At 35.0% G+C, this 23,033-nt stretch overlaps 1 protein-coding gene across 4 annotated transcripts in view; it reads left to right on the top strand.

Moving 5' to 3' along the window:
- Positions 1-22,864, top strand: part of LOC138328493 (proton channel OtopLc-like) — a 33,815-nt gene extending 10,951 nt beyond the window's left edge. For 3 of the 4 annotated variants that reach the window (XM_069275323.1, XM_069275324.1, XM_069275322.1), the window contains 5 exons: positions 7,825-7,945; positions 8,403-8,745; positions 9,124-9,284; positions 18,511-18,679; positions 19,292-22,864. In XM_069275323.1, the coding sequence (XP_069131424.1) occupies positions 7,825-7,945; positions 8,403-8,745; positions 9,124-9,284; positions 18,511-18,679; positions 19,292-20,193 (1,696 nt within the window). In that variant the 3' untranslated portion in view covers positions 20,194-22,864. Of the gene's footprint in view, positions 1-4,202; positions 4,500-7,824; positions 7,946-8,402; positions 8,746-9,123; positions 9,285-18,510; positions 18,680-19,291 lie in introns of those variants that run through there. The other variant, XM_069275325.1, reaches the window with a different exon arrangement.
- The last annotated feature ends 169 nt before the right edge of the window (positions 22,865-23,033 follow it).

The following is a 23,033-nucleotide window of genomic DNA, read 5'->3' as shown; positions in this document are numbered from 1 at the left end:
TTCTATTATCTATTTTTGTAATGGACCACATGCAATGCACAAATATCTTAACCTATATGTATAAAATTTTATCAAAGATACTTTTAAAATTATTACATAATATAACTACAGTTTAAACTTAACAATTTTATCAAGATGTATAGTTTTAATGGCAGGGTGAAGCAGACATGATTGGTCCTATATTACTTCATAGCAGAGTAGACCTCCCGTATCTATGTATATATAACAAGTTAATTAAACGTGTGGGCTCGCGCTGATTAAGCTCTCATAAAGTTATTAAATGATGCATGTTTATGCACGTGAGGTGCGATACATGTAAAATGCAGAAGTATGGTGGCCAAGTTAATAGCTGTGATTGTTCATTGGCAGTCTACAGCTTGGCCCAAATTCATTCTACGTCTTAAGACTATTGCTAGCAACTCTCATGTACTGGTCAGGCGTAGGGCGTTGATTTTCCTTTTAGTACTCATATTCTTCTATATAACCATTTCATACCGATTCAAGAGATGTGACTAGAGATATTGCACAAGTTTGCATGTTTGTTTGTTTGTTTGATTTAATTAACGTCCTTCTTATAGATAGGATCATGTAAGGACGGCCTCCCATATATGTGGTGTATTGCATGTATGAAGTGAGTGGTGCGTGTTTTCGGAGACTCCGGTATATTCGTGTTGCGTCCTCTCGTATAGTGGAACTCTTGCCCTTTTTACAGTGTTAAATCACTGAGGTATGTCGCCGAAGACACCAAGCAACACACCCCACGTGGTCACATTATACTGACAACTAGCGAATCAGTCGTCCCACTTCCTTAATGCTGAGCGCTAAGCAGGAGACAATGTTCGTTTATTTTTAAGTGAAGAGCTAATATAATAATCACAATTGCAATGTCCTCGACGTTTGAAAGCACAGGATTGAAGAATTGAAAACGTCGACGCATATTTTTGTAAAATTTCTCCAGTCTCTGAACTGGATTGTGTTAGTGCTTATGGAAACATCTTTGAGTAACCTACATATTATACCAATGTCTCTAAAATTCAAATGAACAAGTTGATAAAAAGTAACATTTCATCATTGATCTAATATTGTGTCTTTCCATACTTATATATCTGCCATTGCATTTAACTCTGTTTTTATTTAAATTGGGTCGTAGTGGCCGAGTGGTTAAAATGTCTTGACATATTACTACAAGCCCTATCACCTCTGAGACGCGAGTTCGAATCCAATGTGGGACAGTTGCCAGGTACTGATCGTTGGTCGGCGGTTTTTATCCGGGTGCTCCAACTTTCCTCCACCAACAAACCTTGTACGTCCTTACATGACCCTGGTTGTTTATAGGACGTTACACTAATACAACCCAATCCCTTTTATTTAAAGTCTCATCGACAGCCAGGGTTATTAAGGACCAGTTGCATTTGCCGCATTTTATATATCTTAATGGAAAGTGATACAAAAATACGCAAATCACTTAACAAAGCCGTGCAAAAACAAAACATAGATATATAGTGTATGCACATCTTGCTCCTCCAGAAATAACTAGTCAGTACGTTAGCTGTGTAATCTTTCCTTCTGGAAAATAGTTTGAAGCTCATTGCAGATTCTTTGTCCCAATAATTAAAAGAAGCTTTCCGCCAAGTGGAAACACACAGCTATCTCACTGAAGGCTTTGGAGCCGTAGGTACTTAACCTACATGGGCCATTGCCTGTTTTTAGAAAAAAAAATAAACCACATCATATAGAAAGAAAAATAAACAATACTCTACCTCAAAGTATATCTGAGTAAGGTAGTATTAAAATCTAGCTTTTTGAAAAACGTTCTCATTTATTGAAGACATAAGACGCACTTGTAGATTGCAAATCTTTTGAACGGTAGCCTGGGATAGTTAATTTAATATGTGTAGTTAAAGATGTAAAAACAAGCAAATTTGGCACAAAGTGCAACCGTTTTAATACCTACATACTTTAGTGTGTAAAAACAGACAATATTGGCACAAAACGCGGCGGTTTTTATTAAAGATCTTGCAGGTATGCATTACCCTGGGAGAAGATAGCCTTAACGATTGGCACCCACTTCTTCAGTTAGGATTTTAAGTCCAATTCCATTTAAACTCCCATTTTGTTATTACGCCATGTTAAAAATAAGACTTGCTTATGTTGCATTCTTTACTGTTTCAAAATACAAGGTTAAAGAAACGTACATATGCTAAATTGTATCTTTATTAAAATAAACCCCAAACCCATTCACTGGATTCGATAATTGATAGGTTTGATTACAAGTATGTATCTACCATCGACGAAGGAATGCGTCTTGCTTAAGTATTTGTTCTTTTGGTTCTCTTGTGTACAGATGATAAATGACTGAGGATGTTTAAAGTTTTCCATTTTCTATAGACAATGTCTTGTCTTAACTTTGATATAAATCTATTCTTAGGTTTTTTGTCCGAACCATAATTTCCAAACTGTCAAAAAATGTACGTGAAAAAAAACTTGCAGCAGACATGCACTACGTAAATTCATTGCTTTTGGCTCATAGTGAACTTGACCTCAAGGTCAAAGGTCAAATAAGAGCGACTTGTTTTTGATGTATGAAAACCAGATGTTAAATTTCAAAGATCAGTTCACTTTTCAATGTATACACTTAGGCCTTTAAACAATTTAACATATGGCGATGATACTTATATTGGGCTGAATCTTCTAGGACGACGTGCAATTTAATTCAGAAAGTATATTTAGCATACACCCTAAAGTTATCGGGTCAAAAATGAATTTGAAGTATTCAAATGCGTACATCAAGGTGGTGTCCTGGGCCCTAACCGTTTGCAGAGATATATTACATGGATATATATTGATTTTGATGATGTTATATATGTCATACTAGGCGAAAATGTAACATCTTTTTTCTCTCCAGTAATCTATTGAATATCATACGTTTTGGTGAATTAAGCTGTAAAAATCATTCGACTACACGGGCAAACATGTCTTATGCTTTATAAGCATTTTCCAACACCACATATTTTATGTACAGTAATATTTTTTTAATGCTTTATGCATGTTCATATGAAAACATCTCTGAAGAGAAGACACTTTGTAATTACCATAATTACTGTACAAATGTGAAATGAAATTGTAGACCAAAATTTGGCTTCTTGGTTGACAGTTTGTAGTCTCTGTTCTCCATTGTAGACTTAAATATCAGGAATTTTGGCAGTAATGTTAGAATTAATTCTGAGCTCTTATTTTTACTTATAAAACTAAAACACATGTATTGTGAGTATTGTACTTCTCAAAATGTTGGTAACTTTTGATGGTGGTGAATAGCATATTAAAAGCTCTTCTTGATTCGTGAGTATGAAAATTACGGCACATACAGCTATAATAAATGCAAATCCTGTTGTTATGTCTAAATATTTATATAGTATGTGTATGTAAACAAAAAACAAAATGCCCTCACCTTTCTTTCATCAGTTTGTCAATGAACGCCAAAAGAATAATAATGTAAACATTTGTCAATGCATTCAAAACAATTGTTTAGATGTTTTTGTTTTAATTTTGAAAACATGAATTTGATATTTTAATACCATCAGCTAGTTTCTCTAAAAAAATTAAATGTATTTTTTATTTTTAATGATGGTTTTAACCACAAAGCGACGTCTCCCGCATGCTATTTATTATCAGCGTGCATGAATCATAGCGGTGGAAGCCTTTTATCCCTCTAGCGGTGACAGTAACTCACACTTGAAAGTATGCAAACCAGATGCTAAATGTCAAAGGTCAGCTCGCGCTAGAAGGTCATGTTTTATCCCGTTTGACGTTTTGTAAAATAGGTTAACAAACTGGTTTACACGTCTCTTAGATTATCAAAAATTGTGTTTTCAATGTGTGTTGAATTTTGTTCTTCTTTTTTTTGCGATTTGGTCAAATGATGGTTCATTCTTAAAATTTGATATGTTACCATACAGTAAATACAAAATACTTTTATGTATGCCCTCTGTGTAAGACATTTGCTTTTTGTTTATAGTTTAATATATCTGTTGTCGTACAGTTTTGTTTACTTTGGAATGTTGTACATGTTTACTCCACGGATAACATCAACATGTAGTTGTGTTTAGGGAACACTTTGTTTGTGGTATTTTTGGTTAATTTATGAAGTTCCTACATGGAAATGGATAGCTACTCATAACATAAGATTCTGCACGTTAATTAGAATCACGGTATGTGCCGCCTCTGGAAGTACTTACAACAGACGCCGATCGAGCGGGCCCTTAACAGCCAGCGTGCTTGGTACTAGGGCGGCTATCACGGACGGCCTTTGCACGAAGTTCCTCTCGCTTTTATCTCTTGTAAAGATTTCTCTAAGTCTTGTTTTGATAATTCGGGGGAGGAGGAATGTTTGTTGATTCAGTTTCCGGAAGGTCTGGTTGAGCTTAGCGTTTGTTTTATGTGTGTACCCCTAGAGAGACAAACATGATGAGATTCTGGTTCCAACACCGGAATACGGCTCCGTAAGTATTTGATCAATCATTGTCTCTCACATGTTTGTTATTGTCATTTGAACGCTTGATATTAGAGGATAAGGTTAAGCATGTATTACTACCAAAGGATTTAGAAATCTAAGCAATATGGCGGCTACCACCACCATCAAACGCCATGCTGCATTTGTGAGAGGGGGCGTGAAGTCGGACTTACAAATGTTGTTCTGCGGAAATTGATAAATATTGCAAATAAGAACAACATCTTTGTGAATTACACGTGCTCAATTATGTCAATTATTTTTGGTTGACAGTTTTCAAGGCTAGTATATTTGAATATTTGGTTTTATCTCTAATCGTACGTTTGGAATTTATATAGTTGCATATGTTTTCTTGAATATAGAACCTTTCATTTTTCAAAATATTTTTTTTATTTAAAGAGGTAAATTCGATAATCATATAATTTTAAGATTTTAAGAACTTCTATCTTTTATTCCTGGATCGACCTAAACACTCTATCAATACTATCATGTATTATGTGAAACCCAAACCAAACAATATAATTTGATTAAATTCTGGAACTTGTCGTTTGTAATAAAATCGAAATGTGATGATAATGACTTTCTGGGAGTGGACGAATTTTGGAAATCAAAACTGGTCAGAAAAAGTGTCCGGAACTTTGATGGATGTAAAGGTTCAAATGAACATTTATGAAGGATTAAGACAGGGTTCTGACATATTTCGATAAAGTTTCGATGATAACATATCATTTCGAGGATTTTTCCAATGTTGAATGACGTATACGTGTGTATTTAATGAATGATTTTACAAAGTATGACCATTTAAGACAAAGAATTAACTACAATGTATGTTATTTGCCTGTTGTCTAATTTTCTCTATCGGACACGTACCCTATTGTACTATCTCCGCGACGGCAATGTACAGACATACAAACTGAGATTTTCGAATGCCGGGGGTCAAAATGGCCACCTTTACGTTCCGGTTCTTTGACAAAATGTTTCTTATTTTCTTATTCACTCTTCTGGACGTTTTCCAGTGGATTTGATTTAAAGACATTTTATGTTTCATAAGGTGAAGGTCTCTTGCCGATTACATGTTTCTGGCATGTTTTTACATGTTTGATAAAAGCGCGTGTCACGGAATTCATTTGAGTTATCGTAGGGCGTTGCAAAGGAACAAGCAAAACATCTGATATTGTAACAAAACCGTTATTCAGAAAACAAAATCGGTTAAGCGAGAGAAATTGATATACATCATTAATTGTAGATTTGTTGAAAATTTCCAGTAAATGTACGTTGGAAATTGAATCGGCTTTGTCTGTATTGGCGGAAATCAACCATAGCGTTTTTCATCTTTTTCACTTAATCGTGTTCCCACATGTTCCCTATATATCCCTAAGAGGGGGTGGGGTTGGGGATCGACGAAATCAAAAATCTTATGTCTATAATCTTTTGTGTTAATGTCACAAGCTTATTCTAACACCGATTCATTGTCTTTTGAATTTAAGAACAGAATATAAGTCTATGAAGTAGTTTAAAAACTAACCAAGAATATATATCCCATGTGTGTCTTGATAAAGCGACAGACTACCTTGGAAATTGATAACATATTAGTCTATCTAGTCAGGATTGCTTCAATGCCAAATACAGGGAATGTTTAGACTTTAACAGTAAGATCAGACTTTCTTTTTGTGTAGATTTCTGTCCTTGCTACATGTCTCCCTTGGCCTTATATATACTAGCACACAATGTGTATCTACCGGTGTCCTTGAGCGCCTGGATTCCTCGCCTTTCCCGGTCCATGTACTGTATGTTGTGTTCTAATGGTACTAATTGTTTGTTAGACATAGATAAACGTGTGAACAGGTACATGCCTTGACCGTCTGTAGAGATAAGCCTACGAGAAGTTCCGGGTGATGAACGATTTGTACAGATAAGCATCTGATTCACATGCTGCCATTGTGTTCAGCATGTTAACTTAGCTTATCACAGCAATCTGTCTGTACCTACCACATCACGTTCCGTCCAAAGCTCGTACATCAAGGCAAGTAGGAAAGACAACGCAACGTTTGTTCTTGTATAATTAGATTTGCAATGTGAATGCTTGATGCAAACAACACAATATAATGCACTTGCGTTTTTAATATGTGGTTATCTCGTAGATTCATCTATAAACGTCGTCTTTTGCTGGATGTAATATCCCAGAGACCGAGTGGGTAAAGTGTCTTAGGATTCAACCATTGCCTCTAAATCTCTGGATTTTCATGGTGGAATTACCTTGCGTCAATTAGTCAGGTCGATGTGTCTCAAGACCTTATGCCTTTCCCCCACCAGAACATGGCCACTACGTTTCTGAAACAAAAGTTAATTGATAGCAAATTGGCGTCAGAACGGGCCTAAGATAAAGTTTAACCACCACACAAATGCAAGATTCCCTGTGTAATTCTTTCACAACGCTACAGCTAGTGTTATGGGGAAAATAGCTCTAATGTAGTCTGTGTAAAAGGATAATCCAAAGAGGAAATTTTCTATATAATGATTTATTACAGTCGGGTGCGGAGCGGAGAAATGTCCAACTCTACACTTCCAAACCTAGGGCTAAAGTGAATAAACAAGTAATACAAAATGATTATATACAATATATACAGGAACAAACATGTAAACAGCACTTAGTCTAAATGTGATATACAATAGTTGCTAATTAACTGACGCAAGTTTTACCGGTATTGAGAACTGCTAAGAAGGATTAGCTAAAAGAAACACATGTAAATACGTTAAAGCAATATATCACAATAAAGAAACGGCTATTATATTCAAAATGAAGCTTTGTATTTTACTTCTAAACCTAGAATATTAAGTATGTTTGAGTAGATTAAAACAAATAGATAATATCACAAATGTCCGAATAGGAACCTGTCATAAACCGCATGACAAATCTATGTTGACATAGAAGGTTCATTTCTATGTTTTGCCACGTGGTGTAGTGATAGTCAACTACTGCATGGTATTAAGGATGACACCGAGAAACATATAACGACCCGCGTTATAGAAATGAAATTTGATTTATCATTCAAATTGTTTAGAAAGTGACAGCATATGTAGTATCAATAATAAGCTTATAACTTTTGAGATATTACAAGATTATCAAACTCATTTTACTGTTAAAATTTAGAAATTAAAATACGTTTTGAAAACGTAGTGCAGTTTTAAAGAAAATATCTTGAAGCAAATAAATCTGAATCCATGTTTGAAAGGATAAACCAAAGGCATGGATCTAGTATTTCCGTTTATATGACTTCTGACTTCCGGTGTGATTGTATATCCTTCGTCTATTTCAGATCGTCTTTGGTGAAGCTGCTATGCGGTTTGTACGCCCTGATCATTGTCGTTCTTGGAATAGTGTTTTCTACTGCCACATCGCTGACCGCCAGGGAGCGCCACCATCAGTTCTATCTGGAGGTAAAGGTCACGGTCACACTAGATTTAATTAGTAGGTAGAATCTGGTAGACCATATTTTCCATAGGAATTACTTGTAGGACATTCTATATTGGTGTGATAGCATATTGTTAGTTTAAACTGTAGTTTTGTATTTTAATACTCCAAAAATTGGGATCAGAATCGGCGCCTATTATATCATGTGTTGGTCATTGCAATTTAGCGTTATAAGGAACAATTCGCTATTGTCTTGGTACTTACATATTACAAAAAGCAATTAGTGTCTAGAAATCGTTATAATTATATATATGTTACAGTGCTATATACATTTTTTTGTGAAATATGTATCGATATGAGTATATGACAACAGAAAGGGAATTCGTAAAACCAGCAAAACTGACTTTATGAAAGTTGTTTTATTGGCTCATATTTTTTTTCTTTTTTAATCTCTTTAACTAATCCTGCTCCGTTCCATTACAGGTATTCCTGGTGTACTTATATGTGTTCTCACTCGGCTTGTTGATTTACTTCCAACTCGGCCTCCTTAGTGGAATCAAAGTGAAGAACAACTACTATGAACCTAACATCCGCATATCAGTGCGCAATGACGGAAGTATCCACAAGTCGCCGACTGCGTCGCCATATCCGACGCGAGCGGCCGACGCTGGGGCGAACAGGTCGGAGGAGGGTCAACCTCTGGACCAAAGTAAAGCAGAGCAGGTGTCTGTGGGGAGTTACCACAGCCACATGGAGATGCCGGCCCCCGGGGGTGTGGCACACGCCGGGGAAGGCATCAACTTTTACCTCAGACTGGGCGCCCTGGGTAAGTAACGATGTGTTGGATATGCGAAATATCTCTATATATCTTAATCTGGGCTTAGCGTTTATGTTCTATTTGTCTTGCTATACATTGAGAGTTGTTAGAAAGATATTATGAAAGAACAGAAAAAACACATGATAATCTTTTTCTTTATCTAAAGTTTTGTTTTAGAGTTGATTTGCCCATTTATATCTTGAGGCAACCTGTTGGTTTCCATTGCATTGTTGAAACAGTTACTAGTTTCTGTTTGCCAGCATATACTTTAAAGAGTTACATAATTCTGAATATCTTTTACCGAATAAAATGGTGTGAAAATTGCGTTGCTTGCTGTTTTAAAAAAACATAAAGAAGTTTAAAGACTGATTTTCCCGCATTTTTCAGCATTTGCCTGCGGCAGTGTTATTCTGGACGGGTTCCACATCGCTACCTACTTTGAGACGCAGACGACAGAGGAATGTAAAAGTCCCATCTTCATCTTCGTCTACGTCATGCATCTCCTCTTCACCTTCGTCCAGACATTCTTCCTCTTCAAAAACCACAAGGTAATCTTGATAATTCATACATTTAAGACACCAAGGAAACCATAGCTAACCACTTAAATTCGTACAACAAAAATCATGAGGTAACCATACAAATTCATTCAGATAAAACCACGAGGTAACCATGGAAATTCATATACTAAAATCATGAGGTAACTATGGAATTTTATACAACTAAAACCACGAGGTAATCATTGAAATTCATACAAATAAAACCATAAGGTAACAATAGAAATTCATACAAATTAAATCATGCGGTAACAATAGAAATTCATACAAATTAAATCATGCGGTAACAATAGAAATTCATACAAATTAAATCATGAGGTAACAATAGAAATTCATACAACTAAAATCATGCTGTAACTATGGAAATTCATACAAATAAAACCATAAGAGGACAATGAATCTATAATATATAAATTGCCTTTGGATTCATCAATGATACCATTTTGGTAATATTCATTTTTCATATTAATAAAACTATTGTCACCATTAGAAAGTAAATAACAAGATAAACAAATAAAGACATCACATAAGGGTAAACGTGCACTTCAATAAAACATCACATTCCTCAAAGCCTCATCCATACGATGTTTTATATTATCCAAGTTGTTGTAAATATGATATAGTAACACGTGTTCCTAAAACATCACCCCATCACTATTCAGGCAACAGGCAAAAATAGACCAAGTGACATGTGCTAAATACATTACGTAAGTGGAAACCACAAACTACATTATAATACCACAAGCACCCACCCTCTCAGCAGACCAGCTGAATTACAGCGGATTCTGTTAAATATAGCTTTGTAAACATCGAGTGTTTGGTTACGGTGAATGCTTGAGTGCAGATACATGCAACATTTTGTTGGCACAGAAGCGCATTTTGTTAGAAGGAAACCAGTACCTGTTTTGATTAAGCTTTTAACGTGCAACTCACGTTCTTGGTCTATATTTATGTCCAGTATTGATGGTTCTGCGATCAATTTTCTATTTTCTTGCTAAGCTTTAATCAAAGAAACTACACGAATCCCCTTTTACACCTATCTCCACCGTATCCATAGCGATATACATATTATCCGCTTCATAATAGCACTGACTTTTTGTTATGAGTTTAGCAGATGAGAATTTGCAAGCTTTCGTTTGGCCTGTTGCCATACACACCTGCAGGGAATTACCTGAGCCGATAATTATTTTGTTTGATGGAAGAAAATCATGTCCACATTGATATGCAACATTACATGCTCTACGGGAAAATGTTCCCATTCGTGTTTCTGAATGTTCGATCCTGACATTTTATCACAAGATATGGTCATGCCTGTGAATTAGGTGAACGGAAGTAGGTGGCGTTGTTAACGTCCAATGTCACGGACCACTGATAATCCACCACGAGGCATTGCTAATTAACGTCGGGGAATCCTCATGAATGTCATTCCTGCCATGAGTAACGATTACTTTCTAGAAGTACCTTCGTACCTGATAAGCTAGACAGCAGAAACGCCAAATAGTGTAAGAACATATTGATACAATACACTTGTGTTTACACTGATATCAGCATAGTACAATCTCTAAGAGATCTGCTTTTATCAGATCTTTGTTATCATAGTTTAAAAAAAATATTCGTGGTAATTGAATAAAGTAGAATAGGTCAACTAGATGTAAAATGAAACAAAGCATCAGTTGATTTTCACCTACATGTAAGTCAATTTTTGACCAAAGTTTGTCTCAACAAGTTTGGATTTGTTGCATTATCGGGTAAATTATTTATAGATCATCTGTTCTGACTATTTTAGCTACTACATTATGTACATTGTAATTATGAATTATACGGTGATGGAGAGTTTATCAAAACGACATTATACATTTGTAGCATATTCATGAACATTGAATCATATGATATGGTCGTCTTGGCCAAGTTGAGTTTCGCTTTGGGTCACTGGCTTAGCTATTCGCACGAGATAATTTCTCCGTACGGTATTCTTGACATCTGTATATAAACAATGCATTATGCAGTGAAGATTACCAGATTATCTTTCGATACCACTGGAAGAAACTGCATCTATATGTTTATATGATATCCACTCGCCACCTCGTCAACGAGGTCATGTAGATATACAAAACCATTCCTCAAACATAATTTGCCATAAAAAGAACATTTGCTACAGAAATTGTATATTGTAAACTTATTTTCGCCTGAGATAAAAACATTTCACCAAAATTTTACGGCTGAATTGAAATCGCGACTGTCAATCGCCATAAATCTTGGCTAAAAAACTCCCAAAGTGTGGGCAATGCCTAGACTGGTTGCCAGTCTAGGTAATATCTTAAACGTTCTTATTTTGGCACAAAACATTTAGTTACAATTGATTTTGAACAGGTTAGAGCTTGAACAATTTAGCGCTTGAGCAAGTTAGTGTTTGAACAGGTTAGCGCATTGATGAATGCGCCCATTTTGCAATTAGCGCTATGACATTTTAGCGCCAAAGTTTTGGTGGAAAAAGCGCTAAATATCAGTACTGCCAAAATAATGGACTTTTACACTAACTTGTTGGCAAAACAGCATTTAGTTGGACTTCTTTCTGTGATATTCACATTTTTTTGTGTCACTTTTTATCATTAGGAATTCGCAACTCGGCAGATTTATACATCATCGCGAATTTTACGCAATAAACGAAGCTATTTCGGTAAACAGATAATACAGTAGTAGAACTTGGCGGTGCCTGAACGATCCACCATAAACATTACATTATACATATAACATCGTAACATAGTTGGGAGATAATTGACAATTTACTGTGACTAATGGCATGTTGATGGTGTTTATAAACAACTAGACGCGTAATGATTCGTTATGTCGGCTGAACCGTGTAGATTACATTCATTATGGTAGTAAATTGGCTGATTGCTGCGCGATAAGTAGTTCATCAGTCTATTTATATATCACGGAATGTTGCGCGTGAATGTAGCTCAACGTGAAGCACGTCTTTCATAATTGATTTCTTACATAGTTATGTGTGGCTAAAGTAATAGGAAAATGCATTAAGTTCATTTTTGTCAATTTTACCGAAAATGAGAAAATGAAGCTTGCAGGCTTTGTTACATAATTAAGGTTACATTAATTATACTATGCACACAGGAATTAATTGTTAATGAACCTGACATAATTAAGGATGCTTGTTAATCGAGCCCCCACTATTTCATTAGTTACGGGTTAATGTGGTTACGGGAATTATACACATGTAAGGAGGCCAAAATATCGATACAATATCAACAAAATTGATACAAAAGCCGACATTTTGCATTAAGGGAGTTGATGAAAAAATAATCTAGAAATCTAAAAGTTTGGTGGAGTTTTCTTGGTTATTGAACAATTATAACACAAAAAATATTTTAAAATATTATGTTTTTATTTGTTACCTCTAACAACATATTATTACAAACACATGTCAGAAATGAATGTGTATTGGGTATCAGTATAGCGATGATATGTGTCAGTAATCTAGTATAGCATACACAGCCAGACGATAAACAATACGCATTCTTATATAACAGAAACGCCAGTCGCAGATATGACACTGGGGCTCTGTAACTATGCGTCATCAGCTTATTATCAAAATATCAAAATTCAATCATTCGCTGAAAAAGTGTCCGTTTTTCATAAATAAAAAGACGTATGTGGATGTTTGATATGATCACGTTTTGGCAACATTAAGCTTTCATAGTAATTTGATTTTATTTCAAGAAAAAATAAATTTGATAATCAAAGAATTTGTGGTCAAGCTAACAATGCTTTGATTGATGTATCTCACTGGAGGTGTGCATGTGCTATTGTTATCAGGCATGTCTACTGGTGTTGTTCCAGTAATCCCGAGATTCCTGATACATACATATGATGTACTTCTTACATACTTTCAGATAACAATACGCTATGCTAACATGTCTTAAGATTAACAAAAGACAGACAAAGGATTAGCACCTCTTAGCATAGAATGCTTACACCATGTACCCTTATTTTTGTGCTTCAGGAACTCTTTAATTCCTAAACAGGTGAGGATGTGAGACAACGTTTTCTTCATCAGACGCATTCCCAAACAAAAACTATCACAGAAAGCATTATATTACAGTATTATACTGTCACAATCTTTGAACTCGATACTGCAAACTTATTGAAAGATTCATTTTATCTCAAGATTTTTATCTGCATCGAATCACACTAGTTTTTTTTATATAAAACACAATTTTTAGCAAAATATCGTACTTAAGTCCTCATTAATAAAATTCTGTAACTTCTATTTCATTTTTGAAGCAAAGTTCATTTGAGAAAGTCCACTTTTCATAGCGGAATCAATATGGCGTTGCAAACGACGGTGTCATATGCAATGTTATTGGATGATGCTGTAAATTCAAACCAATCATTGTTCTTGTTAGAAATAAACCATTTCGGTGGAAATACGCATTACAGAACCATGTTCTGATAATTTGAAAATAACATTTTATCAGCATTCAATAACATTGGACCAGCACAGTTTACAGTAATGAAAGTCAGATCGACTTGAAGATAAAATAAGAAATACGTACACAAGTGTTTCGCTATGACAACTGATAAGCCAGTTCATGTTTGATGAAGGTTTCGCAGTAAAAACATGACCGATAACCACAGAGATTGTGAACACGAACTAGGGGACAGTAGCTGCATTGTCTCTGAAACCTGCAGGAGAAATGGAGATATCTCGTTTACCACTGTGAACCATAAACAGAGAGAACGATGCCATGTTGTGCAGTAGTTAATTAACATGTTTATATAAGGAACTGGTGTTATTTAACTTTCAGCCTCAGTAAATAAACATCAGTTTGCCTACTGAACTCGTCTGATCTGGTGCCTTGTGTCAGAATCAGGAAGAGCATTCGTGTGCATGTATCTGGGGTTAATAGCGTTGTAGAAATCAATTTATTTGTTGTTGGTAATTTAATACAGTTATTATACTCGCACCACATGTGATTGCCATGTCTAATCGTTCAGCAACAGCAAAGGCAATGTTTTATAGGAATTGAGAATTTGTTAAAAAAACACTTGAGAATTGCAAAAAATTGAAATATCCAAAAAAACTCTCACTGTTTCAGTAAATTGTTCACTAATAATTATTAGATATTTTCGGTTCATTGATGTACACAAACTGAGAAAAGCGAACATTTTATACACTGTTGATTACCAGAGAATTTTTATAATTTAGTTCATCTCTAAATTGTCACTGGTTGTGTAAAGTCTTGTTCGCTAAGATATATCGAGTTATTTTCATGCATGAATGTACGATCATATTATTGTATACAATATTTAATGTACTAATTAATGCCACAACTATGTATGTTTCAAAATGGATAAAATTCTTAGAATAAACTCAATAGTAGTTGATAAGGGTTTATATTTTACAAACCCCAGTATGGCGCCTCTCATTGGTCATCTCCAATCTCTAATTGGTATCTTCAATCTCTAATTGGTCATCTCAAATCTCTAATTGGTCATCTCCAATCTCTAATTGGTCATCTCAAATCTCTAATTGGTCATCTCCAATCTCTAATTGGTCATCTCCAATCTCTAATTGGTCATCTCTAATCTCTGATTAGTCATCTCAAACCTCTGATTGGTCATCTCTAACCTCTCATTGGTCATCTCAAATATCTGAATGGTCATCTCAAATCTCTGATTGGTCATCTCCAACCTATATTTGATTCCGATAAGTTACACACATATATAGCTTTGGACTTATGACTACTTTTCATAGGATGTTTTCTTTTTATTGCATTTGTAACAGGTAGTTGTTTATTTAATCTATAAACATCAGAACATGGACTCTCTATTTAGCCACTCCACTTTTAGGGGAGAGATATATGTATGACGCAATATGTGGCGGTTTGCTTGATCAACACAGTATTAAAATGGAGATATAATTGTAGATAAACAAGTCCCCTTATTATTTATCAAGTTTATCTAAATTCTCATTATTTACTTTAACTAACTCGAGCTTGATAAACACGATAAACAACAGTCACCTGTTTGATAACCTATATTTCATTTATCTTGGCGAACAAACATCAGTGTCAGTATATCGTGTTTTCATTATCCATTAACAAGCCCTTCACCTCTAGGTCGTGAGTCTGAATCCAATGTGGGGCAGGTATTGACCGCTGGTCTGTGTTTTTTCTACGGGTACTCCGGTTTTCCTCCATCAACAAACCTGACACGTCCTTACATGACCCTGGCTGTTAATATGACGTTAATAACAATCAAACCCATTATCTATTAAACACATTCATTGTTTATTTCTGCAACTCCCACGGTTTTGGCACTCTAACTTTTCCCCGAAATGTTTTCATAGAAATCAAAATGATTATTTTTATTATATTTAATAACATCAAGTGTATATTTTAGATTGAATTATACATAATGACCATTCAGCCCTCATTAGATTTACTAATGTTCATAGTATGACAGATAGGGTAGGCGTTTTACATTCTATAACAAGATCTTTCTCGCCGCGAGTCTTTATGAGTCATTTTCTAAACTCTGGCCATGGGTCGGAGGCTTCGACCATCACCAGTATACCTTAATATAGCATACCTAACATGACATGATTTGCATGGTGACACAATGATTGAATGTTTGAACTCAACCAAATCAAATTTTTATTAAGTCTTATTTCAACAAAGAAAAGTATTCGAACAACAGTGACTAAATTAGTTCTCTTCAGGTACAAACATGTAACAAGGGTTACATACATACATAAATTTAACAAATTAGTGACTTAAAATGTCATAATGTGATCCTAAAGAAAACACTAGCCTTCAATATGTGTATCTGTATGTATGTTTGGAGAGGGCTTATTCATAAGTTGTCAGAACTTTTGCCCAATCCTCTTTGTCCGATATCAAAAGGCAAATTCAATGTGATTAAATAAAGGAAACATATTATAGAAGAAGTATAGATGTAATGACAATAGATAAGATTAATAAGCAACAATGCCAGAAAAATAAACTTCTGCCACTGATTTCTCATATCATGTATACCCATTCACAAATTGAACTTGATTGGTTTTAACGTCAGCAGTCAGCACATTATTTAATGGTTAAGATAATGAAATATATGATGACATTTCTCACAACCAGTATCTCATACTGCTATTTAATGGTTAAAATAATGAAATATATGATGACATTTCTCACAACCAGTATCTCATACTGCTATTTAATGGTTAAGATAATGAAATATATGATGACATTTCTCTACAACCAGTATCTCATACTGCTATTTAATGGTTAAGATAATGAAATATATGATGACATTTCTCACAACCAGTATCTCATACTGCTATTTAATGGTTAAAATAATGAAATATATGATGACATTTCTCACAACCAGTCACAACCAGTATCTCATACTGCTATTTAATGGTTAAGATAATGAAATATATGATGACATTTCTCACAACCAGTATCTCATACTGCTATTTAATGGTTAAGATAATGAAATATATGATGACATTTCTCACAACCAGTATCTCATACTGCTATTTAATGGTTAAAATAATGAAATATATGATGACATTTCTCACAACCAGTATCTCAAACTGCCTAACTTTTCTCTTTTTTATCTAAAGTCTTAAAATTCAAACTGACTTTCTCCGAGTTATTAAAAATTCTCACGAATATTATATGTAAGGTGCTAAGTATCAGTCTTCAGTCTAGGAGGCAGTGAAACTTTCAGGATAACAAATGACATCTTTATTCCACCGTGAACACTCTCTGCAGAAAGGCCTGTGTTACTAGGGAAATAATCGTTAGAATGATAAGATACGTATGCCAAATATTGAAATATATATTGGGGTACTCTATGCACTTTAAGGTGCACCATGTGGTGTGTGAATTTTCACTTTACAGACGCGTGTACTCCTTCAAGCATTGCAGAATATGTTTATCCTTAGTAGCACACATAATGTTATCCTTGTACCGGTATGTAAGTTGAAATGTTCAGCGATCTCAGTATATGTTTTAAAGTTTAAATCATTGTTTAAATTAAGATACATTAGAAAAGGAAAATGTTGTCGGAGTCCTTTTCCGAAAGGGACGTAAATTGATAATTTATATGACTTATTGAACAAAGTGTTTGGTTTTCTTGGTAAACAATAATTTTAGTAATAATGCCTTTTTTGTAACTTGTGATTCATAAGTGTCGTGTTTTATTTACGTATACTGCTTAAAATGCCAGTACTGTTGTGATGTATTAATAGTAAAAAATAAAATGATGTTCAAAATACAATAAACAGTATTATTTTAATCAAGGATACATGGAAGTGATCGTAAATATCTCATTGTGTAGATCTCTGTTTCCATAACACTAAAAGAAGACGGTAATCAAAACTATAATGGAAAAAAAATACTAGTATGAAAATAATACATCTTCGTTAGCCAAAGATATTCAGTACGTTGCTCTCTTTGTTTCGGGAGGAGTATCGTACTGATTGGCACCCTTGGCTAGCGAAGTTGGAAGATATGTGAAATTTCAAATATTTTTTACTTAGATGAAACATGTCAATGATATACTAAACTTATTTTCTGATGACGGTTTATCTTACAGCTCAAAACATTCAAACAATGAAATTTCTGTAAAAAGGGAATATTTGGGGTTAATTTTGATGGCGAAAATTAAATCCCGTTGATAAGCATCAAAGTGGATATGAAACAACTTTGCTTTATGTTTGAAAAATAGAAAAATTAATAGTGAGGGATATCATACAAGATATGTGGTATATTTACTCTCATCTTCAGATTCTTCAGACAAGTATTTACTCTATGTTTTGTTTTTTTTTTTTTTTTTTTGGGGGGTGGTTCTGGGTTTAAGAGTTATGCCAAGAATAAGATAAGTTAATTTAAAAATTTGTCTGGCTGTTTCATTACCAGGAATGAAATAAAAATTGCGAACATAGCCATTGTCTAGCTATGTAAAGAATTCTTTTTATCTCTACGAAAAAAAATCCTTGAACCTCAGCATTAGATAACTGCCCTGTACATCCAACTATATATCTTACTTCTGTATGTCTTTTTAAAAATCTGTCTGTTGTAGACACCGATTAATATTTTCAAATTAAAATGTTTTCATTGCTCTGCTTATCTCGGTATCTTTGACATTTTAGTTTAAAACATCAATTAATAAATAAATTTTTGTATCGTTACAGCTGGTGATTGACAAGGCAAAGCCACTTGTACGTTTTGGTATGATGCACTTGATGGCCACCAATCTGTGCGTTGTCATAGTAACCGCGGTCACGGAAACAGCCGAAGATTACCGACAAGATTACTATGTGAACCTGCTGAAATACCAGGAACTCAACAACATCACACCAAGTAAGACACTGATGAATTCCTTACAAAAAAAAAGTTACTGGCAACAAGAATTATGTGGTGTATTCGTGTCTGTGCAATAATAGAATATCTTGCCATTTTTATAGTGCCATCTTACTGAAGTATACCACCACAGACACTGGATAGCTCACCCCAACCTGTCATATTATACTGACAACGGGCGAACCTATCGTCCCATTCCCTTAAGCAGGAGCAGAAAGTACCGCTTTTATAGACTATAGTGTGTCACGGCTAGGGGACAGAACCCAGAGCCTTCCTCACAGGGACGAGTGTTCCGCTTCCCAAAATATACACGGGAAGTGACCGTCCTTGAATAACCATGGCTGCAAATAGGACTATATAACCTGTCTATAATGACTTGGTACCCAGTGGACAGACAGAAAATTGTATTTAAAGCAAGGTGGTCTTTACACACATATTTATTTGTGTTGATATTGTGTTTTGTTGCCCAACGAAGTAATCGTAATAAGCAGAAGGTTTTTATACAGAGTTGGTCATCACAAAGGCATGTATTGTGAATTGTCTAATTCCTAATCCCCATTGATATGTGTAACGATATTCCGAAAAATAAAACCATTTTTTCTACATTTACAGATGACAATATGACCGGAAGCTGCTACAGAGAGGAAACGCTGGCTAGATCTGCTTCTCCCTACCTCTTCCCTAGTCTTATCATCTACAGTATCATCGCAGCTGGTATCATCTACCGCCTCTACCAGTACATCGGTGTGAGGATCAAGCAGAGGTGGCCAAGTCACACCTCTCTCACCAGCTCTGTACCGGCAGGGGCCGCTGCGATCGACTGCGAGAAGGCCAACAAGGGGCTTTTCTTAGGCCTCCTAGTGGCCGTCCTCACGCTCATCGCCATGGCAATCTTCTTTGTGTTCGACACGAGAGTGGAATCCCCTGACAACGCTATTAAAGTCTTCTTCACGACTGAGATCATCCTGATGGTTATAACAAGTGTCGGCATCGTCTGGGGATACATGCGTCTGTCCATCCTTAAATTCATCAAGACCATCTTCTTCTCTGTCGATTCGGTCTTGTTGCTTGTGGCACTTGCTGGTTCTTACATCTACTTGTGCTTCACGCTAATCTCGGTTTTCTCCTACTGCTCAGAGATGGGGACGGATACTATCAAGGGTATCCTTAGTCTTGTCACGATCGCTCTGGCTCTATGTCAGATCACCCTTCAGACCGTCTTCATCCTTGACGGCCTCTGTCGCTGTGCCGAGAATGATGAACAGATGATGGCTAAGCCCGGCCGAGCCGTCGTCACCTTTCTTCTCATCTGCAACCTGGCAATGTGGATCGTCAGTATGTTCGAGATGAAGAAGACCAAAGTAGTTGAAATGCATGAAAATTTCTACGGAATTTTAGCATGGAATATCATCAACCACTTATGTGTTCCTCTTCTTATCTTCTTTAGGTTTCATTCGGCCATTTGTCTGTCCAAAATATGGTACAATGCCTACCAGAAGGAAAAGGTACCATAAAATTTTCTGATATCTTAAAGAATGGAACCATGGATGATTTTTACAATCCTGTGTCAAGTGAAAATATCAGGCAGCTTTACAACTGTTAATTGGAATATCTTTTAGACAACACGTGTTTATGTGGCGTGTATTTCCAAAACGCAGGGATCAAAGTTCAAATGTGGAAGCCGTAACCCTCCACATCTGCCTTATAAGACAATGATCTGGAATGTGAAGCACGATTTAAATTGGATTTAATATGGACACTTTATGTGCTACTCAAAATGGTGCTTGAAAAAGTTTTCACATGTGGATTTTTATTTTTGATATCTTGTGTTACCATGTGTAATGATGAAATGACGTCAAATGACTTAATGGCGTCACTGTGGCAATGCTCAGCAGTTTGGAAGTGTTATCACTATTCTACAATAATTTATGCAGAAACGGTATGTGTTAAACGGCGTCTTAATCCTAAGTGATTTACATTTGGATGATACAGAGGATTATGAGCGAATGCTGGAAGTAGAGTTTCACCAGAAGCTCTGTGTTATTCTAAGTGAAAAGAAACCTGAAGACACACGATATGGATTTAGGTCTGTCCTTGGGAGAACAAATGTTACTATGGGGTCTGCATACTATCGGGCCTGCTTATCATATCCTATCGGAATACTATGCAAGATTTGTTCTCTGTGAAATACGCGGTTGCAATAATGTCGACTGCTTAGTAAATTGGTAAAGATTTATTTTAACGACATAGTGACATTAGATCCATAATTCAGTGTTTTGAACTGCAGAGTTAATTTCTTTAAAAAAGGATTGATTATTACGTCATTAGTTTATGAGAGAAGCATCATGAATTGGAGAATACATCGTGTTTTATCACAAAAACTAATGACGTATCATTCGATGTCAACACTGAAAGACGATAATAGACTGCAATGTGTCAACATAAGACAGACTACACAGTGTCAACATTATATACAGTAAAACGAGTCAAATAAGTCAACATATCAATGCACATATCAACTATGATCAACAATTGACTAAATACAAATAAGATATAGGTAATTTGTTCATTTTATTGTTTCTATAAAATTATTACCTTCTGGTTTAGACAGTAAAATGACGATTTTTGTTGACACTTTGTTCACTAATTGTTGACCATATGTTTACGTAATGTTCATGAACTGTTGACGTTGTTTTGACATATTTGACGTTGTTTTGACATGTTATTGACGTTGTATAGACACATTGTTGACATCGTGTTGACACATTGTTGACGTTGTGTTTACACATTGTTGACGTATTTTAAAACAAACGCGTTCACGTGCTGACGTCATATATTGTTCAAGCAACAGAGAAAGAGTGTAAAGAGTGAAAGTCTTTGACGATAACATGACATCGTATTATAATTTTGTCGGATGCAACTCGACGTAACAAATATTATGACCCCAAGAGATGAACGCTATGACGTCATGACGGAAAGACATTACGTCAGGAAGGCGAATGTCACGACGAAACGATTTGACGTCATTTACCAACCTATTTAAACGACTAAACGATATGACGTCATCAGACATGATATTGTAAAAAATATGACGTTGTCAGAATGTGTGAACGGTTCAGAAAAACACTGCGGGTCTTTACGAGTGCTAATTTGCGTTCCGTGTAATTTGGGATCAATTCGTCCAATGTAATTTGTTCAATCGCTGTTCATTTAAATATATACATTATTGTAAATAACATTAGATCAATTATTTATTTATTATTTAGATATAGTTACGTCAATTTAAGGTCAGTTTTAACAAATTCATTTACTTACTCAATCTTTTAATAATTTCATATCCAGTATATATACTGACAAAATTACCTACTGGAATGAAATATCTTAATTTATAAAGTCAAGAATTGATAATTAGAATATGTGCTGGTTGAGCATATCAAAAGATCAAAGAAAATACTAATTTGACTCCTTTTAAGTGTTTGCTTGAAAGTCCCATTTTGATAAGGTATAGAGTTATTGCCAGAGTTCCGTGCTCGCAGCGACATGAGTATTTAGAATGCTTACTAATCTACCATGACTCATTGCTTTGATTATGGTGTGTAAATCGTTTCTTCTTGGCACGACCAGAAAGCGGCCATTTTTTATATTCTAAAACATTGTTTGCATAAAAATTATGAAACGTTTATAAACGTATTTGTATAAATGTATATATAGATATAAAGGAGAATGTTCGGATCTTTTACGTCCTAAAAGACAATTAAAATCAAGTGAGTATTAATACGACATCTTCAGGGCACTGATTTCATGGTTTTACGGTTGAAACCTCTTCATATTAATATTTTTTGTACTTTTTCCTTATCTATTTTATTACAGAGAATGCACAGCTTTAAGCTAGAAAAACAACAAATCCCAAATCAGTTTTCAAAAGATATTTTGCTGAAGATTTTGAGTCTTGAAATAATTTTCAGGTTTAAAAAGGTGTAACTTAAATATCTGATTATATTTGGTATTCTTAATTAAATTCTTGTGTGACTATCTCCGATACATTGAGGCAATTATTAAGAAAACAACTTATGTAAACGATATTGGCATGGAATGGACAATATTGTGACATATTTATATTATGTGTAATTATAAGAAATACTCTTAGATAGAACTTTTGTAGAAATAAAATATTTATACAATAGATGTAGTTAATTTTTGCATTATAACTTACAATCGCAGTCCTTACCACCTTGGCAATTTTAATTATTCCGGGACCCTACGAGTAGTCGTGAAGGAACAATATTTAAACATAAAAAACAAAACTATCATGAAATATTCGTCAGCAGCTCCAGACATTTGGAAATCTGTACAC

This window comes from Argopecten irradians, chromosome 7 (genome assembly GCF_041381155.1).
Source record: "Argopecten irradians isolate NY chromosome 7, Ai_NY, whole genome shotgun sequence".
NCBI lineage: Eukaryota > Metazoa > Mollusca > Bivalvia > Pectinida > Pectinidae > Argopecten > Argopecten irradians.
Note: the sequence above shows the minus strand (reverse complement) of the source record. Positions and strands in the feature narration are given on the sequence as shown.